At 38.8% G+C, this 8,089-nt stretch overlaps 1 protein-coding gene across 1 annotated transcript; it reads left to right on the top strand.

Annotated features, from left to right (window-relative positions):
- Window positions 1–208: 208 nt before the first annotated feature.
- LOC122277217 (sugar carrier protein C) lies at window positions 209–3,498 on the top strand. Its single transcript, XM_043087144.1, has 4 exons — window positions 209–528; window positions 651–973; window positions 2,106–2,735; window positions 2,850–3,498. Exons 1-4 carry the CDS (start codon window positions 390–392, stop codon window positions 3,321–3,323), a joined length of 1,566 nt encoding a protein of 521 aa, XP_042943078.1. The 5' UTR covers window positions 209–389; the 3' UTR covers window positions 3,324–3,498.
- Window positions 3,499–8,089: the final 4,591 nt, after the last annotated feature.

Here is an 8,089-nt window from a genome sequence, read left to right as displayed (position 1 = left end):
TCTGTTAAAAAAACAAATAAGAGGGTGTCAGTAATAAGGTTGATTTGAATACAAGGATGTTTATAAGCTTATAGTTGACAGTCCGACGATTCCCCAAAATTAAATTAAAGTAATTGTAAGGCCGTAATATAAGGAAATATATCTAAAATAAATGCACCAAAAAAAAAAAAAACCAAAAAAAAAGAAGTAGAAGTTGAATAAGTCTCTATCTCTTTATCTATATATACAGTAGCCAGGAGCAGTCTCAAAGCTCTATCTTGTTCCTCTGGATTTATGTCCCTCTCTGTTCATTAGTACCGTTTAGAGATCTAGTTGTTGTTCCTTCTTTGTATTCATCTTCTTTTTCCTCGTGCCTTTGACGTGAAAAAGATTAGAAAGAAACAGCTAGAATGCCTGCTGTCGGTGGAGTTCCTGCGGGTGGTGTACCCGGCAAAGCGTACCCGGGAAACCTCACTCCCTTTGTGACTGTAACATGTATTGTTGCAGCCATGGGGGGTTTGATTTTCGGTTATGATATTGGAATTTCGGGTAAATAACTCCTCAAAGAATCCAGATCCCAGTAAAATGTTTGATTAGTATTTGTAAAGTCTGCTTCTTTTCTTTAAATCATGGTTACATTTTGATGGCGTTTTTTTTTGGGATTTTAATAGGTGGAGTCACGTCCATGGACCCTTTCTTGAAGAAGTTCTTCCCGTCGGTGTACCGAAAGAAGAATGAGGATAAGTCCACCAACCAGTACTGCCAATACGACAGCGAGACGCTCACCATGTTCACGTCGTCTCTGTATTTGGCTGCTCTGCTTTCGTCGATCGTGGCGTCCTCCGTGACACGTAAATTCGGACGCAAGTTGTCCATGCTGTTCGGAGGCGTGCTCTTTTGCGCCGGAGCTATTCTCAATGGCTTTGCCAAAGCCGTCTGGATGCTTATCGTCGGCCGTATTCTACTCGGGTTCGGTATTGGGTTTGCCAATCAGGTACTTGCTTTTGTCTCCCTTTCTTGATCTGGGATATCGTATTCTGGGAGGGTAAACTTGTTTATTTTTTATTTGGATCTATACTTTTATGTATGTTTTTGGATGTTCTGTGTTTTTGTTTATGGTTAAATGAAAGTTTTTGGGGTGGGGGAGGACAAAGAATGTATTGTCTGAAAACAGAATGAAACACAATGGTTTATTTTATCACATTGGTTGAATAATGCGTCTCGTGTTTTATATTTATTCTGGTTTGGGGAAAATTTACTTTTAAAAAAAAATTCAGATCTTGTCCTATAATTTTGCAAAGGATTATTATTTAGTCTGATGAAAACTAAAAGAAGACGTAATGGATGTAAGAATGGGTTGGAACAATATGACAAAAAGGAATTTCTGGTTTAAAGTTGTTTCTGATCCAGATATGGGCTAGTAGCTCCCATTTGTTTGATTGTTTGTTTTCTGGCTACAGAGACATGGACGCCGTCTACTCGTCTCTGCTTCTCTTCTCCGTTCTCATCTTTTCCGAGCTTTTTTCTTTCCTTTTTATATTTTTAAATAAATCATAAAGCACCGTTTGGCATCCAAGAAAGTATGGAAAAGAAAATATGTACATGATTTTTTCCCTCTCAGAAACCCAAAAAAAGTGGTTGGGAGAAGACTTTGGACTAACTATTAACTGGAAGTGTGAACTTTGTTTTGTTAACCATTATCTTCCTCCAAAAGTGATAACACGCCACCATATTTTCTTTGCAAATGACCTCACTGCTGTGCATTATTTCTCCGCAATAGTTTACTCAAGAATTCCACGGCGTTGAATATAAGAAAAAATTGCTGTTTCTTAGCGGCTCAGCTGGTAAAGTAAACACATTCTGCACTTATGTGCTTTTGTTTTCTTGTTTGACTATCTCAAAAGTTACTAGGATTTGTGCGTTTTTCCAAGAAGCGTGACAACTTGACAACGAAGTGGTGGCCCCCCCCCCCCCCCCCCCCCCCCCCCCCCCCCCCCGCGGCGGCCTGAGGGCGACATGTTTGTTCATCGTTCATTCCACCTAATTATCATTAATTATCATCTGTTAATTACTTGATTAAGGTACTAGTTTGGAGTTTAATTTGTTTATTTTTTGGGTAATTACAGTCGGTGCCCCTCTACCTTTCTGAGATGGCTCCCTACAAGTACAGAGGAGCTCTGAACATTGGCTTCCAATTATCAATCACAATTGGTATCCTTGTTGCCAATGTGTTGAATTACTTCTTTGCCAAGATCAAGGGTGGCTGGGGATGGCGCTTGAGCTTGGGTGGGGCCATGGTTCCTGCCCTCATTATCACTGTTGGATCATTGGTCCTTCCTGATACCCCCAACTCCATGATTGAACGTGGCCAACATGACGAGGCCAAAGAGAAACTCAAGAGAATTAGGGGTGTTGATGATGTTGAGGAAGAGTTCAGTGATCTTGTTGCTGCTAGTGAAGCATCACAGCTAGTGGAAAACCCCTGGAGAAACTTGTTACAAAGAAAATACAGACCCCACCTCTCTATGGCCATTCTGATTCCTTTCTTCCAGCAACTAACTGGGATCAATGTGATCATGTTCTATGCACCTGTTTTGTTTAACACCATCGGTTTTGGAAGCAATGCTTCCCTCATGTCGGCGGTGATTACTGGAATTGTTAATGTTGGTGCAACCATGGTGTCCATTTATGGTGTTGATAAATGGGGAAGGAGGTTCCTTTTCCTTGAGGGCGGGACTCAAATGCTCATATGCCAGGTACCTCCATTGCTAGAACAAGAAATGCTTATCCTTATTTCATCAAAACTATGATGTTTCGTGTATATTTCTCTCCTCCGACCCATGTTTATTCTGGTTTCTATTTGTCTGCAGGCTGTTGTTACAGCTGCTATTGGTGCTAAATTTGGAGTAGATGGGAATCCCGGGGATCTGCCCAAGTGGTATGCCATTGTTGTGGTGCTTTTCATATGCATCTATGTTGCGGGATTTGCATGGTCTTGGGGTCCTCTAGGATGGTTGGTGCCTAGTGAAATCTTCCCACTCGAAATCCGATCTGCAGCTCAGAGTGTGAACGTGTGCGTGAATATGTTATTCACATTTGCAGTAGCTCAAGCGTTCTTAGCAATGCTGTGCCACATGAAGTTCGGGTTGTTCCTATTCTTCGCCTTCTTTGTGATGGTGATGACCATTTTTGTCTACTTTTTCTTGCCGGAGACAAAGGGTATCCCAATTGAAGAGATGAACAGAGTATGGAAGACCCACTGGTACTGGTCCAGATTCGTGAGCGATGATGATTACCCTAACGTCGAGATGAGCAAGGGAGGCCGGGCTATCAAAAATGTGTAATGGGAGTGGGGGGACCTTGCTTTAGGTTTCCTCTCTTTTTATGTGGTAGCAAAATACATATTAGTTTGGTTATTTATCAATGTCCCGGTTTATATTATTTGGAGCACACCGCAATTCTGTAATGACCATTTGTTTTGAGGCTTATATTGCATTGCACAGATGGTTCTTTAGTTTCTATTTGGCATCAATAGCACAAATAATAATTTCTTTAAGAAAAAAATAAAATTAAAACCCAAATGATATGAGTCGTCTATTTGGTAGAGGGATTTTCCTCCACATATCCCACAGAAACTGTCATTTTTATCATGATTGAGTGGACTACTTCATAATCATGCATATGAGTTGGTTACCCAACACAAAATTAAACTATCACATCTCATATAATTATTACAATTTTTTTAAAATTTTACACAAAATATAATAAATATTTTAACTTTTTTAAATCTTAAAGTAAAATTAATATTATAATAATAATTTTTTTTCAACTTTTAATAAAATATTCTATTTTATCTTAACTGTGTAACCAAACGATAAGTATTAGTTGCATCTCTAAATTATAACGGAAAAGTGTAATCCTTTTAAATCCTGATTCAATCGTTTTCTCTACTTGCCTACTTTTTCTATTTGAAAAAATCTAGTTGCAAGCACAATTACGTACTAATACGTGCACCGATCGAATATAATTAGTCAAAAAATTAATTTGATTGAAAATAATACTAATTTAAATTTTAAATATGAAGAAATTAATATCGATATACAGATTAATACATGATTTGCTTGTATGTAGCAAAACTTTTTCTATTTACATGTTAGCCGTTACAATTTTCAAGTGCTTATAATGTAAAGCGATATTCTTTTGCAAATAAACGTAACAGGAGAAGATGACTGGAACTCTAACGCCGTCAGGGACCAGGTCAGGCCAAATCTAACGCCATCAAGGACCAGGTCAGGCCCGTTTTTATTTTTTTACTATTTTTTTCTAAAAGGGAAAATAGTAAAAAAATAAAAACAAATATCCATTTCTGAAAAAACTTAAATAGATAAAGATTAATGCTTTTTTTTTTCTTTTTTCTTTTAAAGTTCTATAAGTAAACTGTACTTTCCAATCTGTTCTATATTTCAATAACTGCTTCATACCTTCTATTAGACTTCCATAGTATGATAAGTCTTCATTTGTATTGTTAACAGAATTAAGCATCTCCCTCCAAAAGCAGCTTATCAAATCTATTTTTCATCCTTTCTTTCAAGTTTATAAAATCATAAAGAATTATTCTATTCTAAGCCATGAAAGGGACCGCTAAACCGATGCCATTTTTTAAGCGCTATAGTTATTGGTGTGAAAGTTGGAATGCAACATCAGCTAGGTGATGGAAGGCATAGAAATTTTTTTTTTGGCGGGGGGGGGGGGGGGGGGGGGGGGGCATACCGAAGCCTTAGCACAATGATCACCTGGCTTGAAATTGGCTGAAAATGGGAGAACAAACAGCTGAATGGACATTTCTACAACTCACAACTTTAAAAGTAGTTGTGATATAATATGATATAATATGCTTTATAGAAGTGGGGAATCAAATTTCACATGCTTTTCTAGAAGCATATTTTCTTTTCTTTTTTCCTATCAAGTAACTGTGAGATTGTAAGGCATTTTGGTGACAAGTGTAATGGTGAATTTAAAGCCCAAAATCTTGTGGAAAAAAAGTAGTTGCTCTATGTCTATTTTGTCACGGGTTTAAACCTGCAAACAAGAATCCTATGGCTCATGCTTATGCTTGCTTGTGACTAATATTAGGGGCACCTTTTTTTTTTTTTTTTTTTGGCCCTCTTTATGGATATGGTTTTGGATAGGATAAACTTGAGACAACAGGAACTCATTCCTGAATCCTTACTACGTACCCAATATGATATTCCTTCCTAGTCTTTTTGGTCCTCGTATTTAGATAAGTATTGTCTATCACTTTAATCAAAGCATGATATCTTTAGTCCTTGCATCAAAGTTTGAAGCTATCTCAATCTACGATTCTACACAACTCTTGCTTGTGAAATTTCCTAAATGGATTTTTCTATGCACTTTAGGAATTATTTACTCGTTGAAATCTGACAAAGTTCACCAATCTTTTCTTGGGCCAAGATAAGTCTACCGTTCAGTTGACAAGCCCAAGCCCATTTCCACCAACTACAGGCCGAATTAATCTCAAAAAAGGTGGACTGCGTGTCATCCTTGTGTATGGCCCCATCCTAATTTTCTTTTTTTGGTACCAGCTTTATCAAATTAATTTTAGTTGACTAATGAACGAAAAAGATGATGTGTGTTGATCGTTAGATCTTTAACTTGGGTTGCGCATTGCAACCAACTTGATAATTTGAAAATGTAAAACAACTATTTGTTGAGGGATAGAAAGTTTAATGTTTTTCCTCCTTGTACATAAATGAACCATTGTTAAAATTAATGATGGCCCAAATAACCTATTTGGGATAACCAACTCGTATGAACATAAAAGAAAAACATATAATACAGGAAGCTCCATATGTTTGGTGTAATGATAAGGAAGAAGATGTGGGGCATGCTTTATGTTACTGTCCATCAGTCAGACAATCATGGCAATAATACTTTCAAGATTTATTGAAAACTGACACTAGGAAGGACTTTATGCAAATGGCTATGGAAGTAATGGCAGAAGGAAAAAAAGATCTTGATTAATTCTTTCTAAGAACTTGGGGCACGTGGTATAGAAGAAATCAAAAGATCTTTGAAGAAAAAAACCTGCATCCTGACCAAGTAATTGAACAAGCTTTGATCAGGGCTCAGGAGTTCAAAGAAGTCAGAGATTATAGGCAAAACAAAAAGCTTCCTAGCTGCAGTTGGCAGGCTCCTCCTCTCGGGGCATTAAAGTTAAATGTTGATGAAGCCATTTTTGATGACCAAAATAGAGCAGGGGTGGGAATGCTGCTAAGAAATGAATCAGGTGGGGTACTTTTATCTGCAATTAAGAGAGAAAATGAGGTAAATGATCCAATGGAGGTGGAGCTTCTTGCTATATTGAGAGGGCTACAAATTTGCATTCCAGTGGACATATATAAACTTGTTATTGAGAGTGACTCATTGCTCATAGTAAATGAACTGCTTGCTGTTGGTGAGTCTATGTCTAAATGGGGAGATCTGGTTTATGAGGTGAAAAATATGATGAAGATGATTCCAAGGTGTTCTATTCAAGCCAAGGTGGGGTCAAAACCTTCCTACGTGTGGAGGAGTCTACTAGCAGCCAGACATGTGGTTGAAAAGGAGTCCTTCTGGAGAATAGGTACAGGGGAGAAAGCTCAAATATGGAAAGACAAGTGGATCCTCAAGCCTGCACCCACCAAGCCTTCGAGCACTCAGAGAATACTTGGACCAAATGCCACTGTTTCAGAGCTTATTGATCCTCAAAATAAGTGCTGGAAAGAGGGGCTAGTCAAGGATGTTTTTGACAAGGAGGAAGCTGCCATAATCCTTAGGACACCTATAAGTACTCTCAGAACAGAAGACAAGCTAATATGGAAGGGTCCAAAAGGACTTTTTTCTGTTCGAAGTGCTTACCACCTGGAAAAATCAAATGAGGAAGCCATCAAGGGTCAAGCTTCTTCGAGTACCAATGCCAACTCTATATGGAAGAAACTCTGGAAACTTGAAGTTACTCCAAATGAAAAAATGTTCCTCTGGCGTGCATGCCAGGAAGCCCTCCCAACCAAAGCAAACCTCTATAAAAGGAAAGTGGTGTCAAACCCTTTGTGTCCTATATGCCAGAGAGAGGAGGAAAATTCAGTACATGTCCTATGGTCGTGTGAAGCTACCAGGGATGTATGGGGACAATGCTCAAGAAGTCTTCAAAAGTGCTCACTAACTCATATCCCCATGATTTATCTTGTAGAATATTTGTTTCAGAGCCTCAATGAGGAAGAACTAAAAGAATTCGCTATAGTTGCCCGGATGTTGTGGCTTAGGAGAAATGCATACCTTTTTAACCAAGAATTCTGGCCACCAAAGAAAATCCTTAGAGAAGTGGATGATAGAGCACGATTGGAACAAGGGGAGCCAGGAGGGGTTAGCATACAGGAGAAAAGAAAGGACATCACGGCTACTAGTGGGACTGACTGGAGGCCACCACCTAAGGACTGGTTTAAAGTTAACTGGGATGGGGCTATAAATGAGGCACAAGGCACGGTTGGGGTTGGGGTGGTCGTAAGGGATAGCCAGGGTATGGTCATTGCAACTCAAAGACAGAGGAAATCCCTTTACACAGAACCTCTGTTGGCAGAGTCCTATGGAGCTCTGGTTGCTGTCAATTTTGCAAGGGATCTGGGGCTGGCAAATATTATACTGGAAGGGGACTCACTCGAGGCTGTACAAGCACTGCAGAAGAATCGGGAAGTATGGTGCAGCTCTAGCATGTTTCTCTGTGAAGCCAGGTTGGTTCTCTCAAGGTTTGCAAGGTGGGAAGTCTCTCATGTTAGGAGAGATGGGAATACAATGGCTCACCTTCTTGCAAAGGATGCTCTTTCTATTTCAGATTGTATTGTTACTATGGAGGAACTCCCTCTATGTATTTTATGCTCTTTGGAATGAAAGGATCAAAAGGTTGTTATGCCTTCCAAAAAAAAAAAAAAAGGTGTTCTATTCAACATAAGGGATGAATGGCAAATGACAAATGTAACAGATCATACTTTGACAAAATATGCCAAGCATCTAGATGACTTGATAATTTGGTGGGATTCTTTCCCAGAGTGTATTT

The sequence above is a fragment of the Carya illinoinensis genome, chromosome 9 (genome assembly GCF_018687715.1).
Source record: "Carya illinoinensis cultivar Pawnee chromosome 9, C.illinoinensisPawnee_v1, whole genome shotgun sequence".
Lineage (NCBI taxonomy): Eukaryota > Viridiplantae > Streptophyta > Magnoliopsida > Fagales > Juglandaceae > Carya > Carya illinoinensis.
The sequence above is the reverse complement of the archived record's forward strand: the minus strand, read 5'-3'. Positions and strand labels throughout refer to the sequence as shown.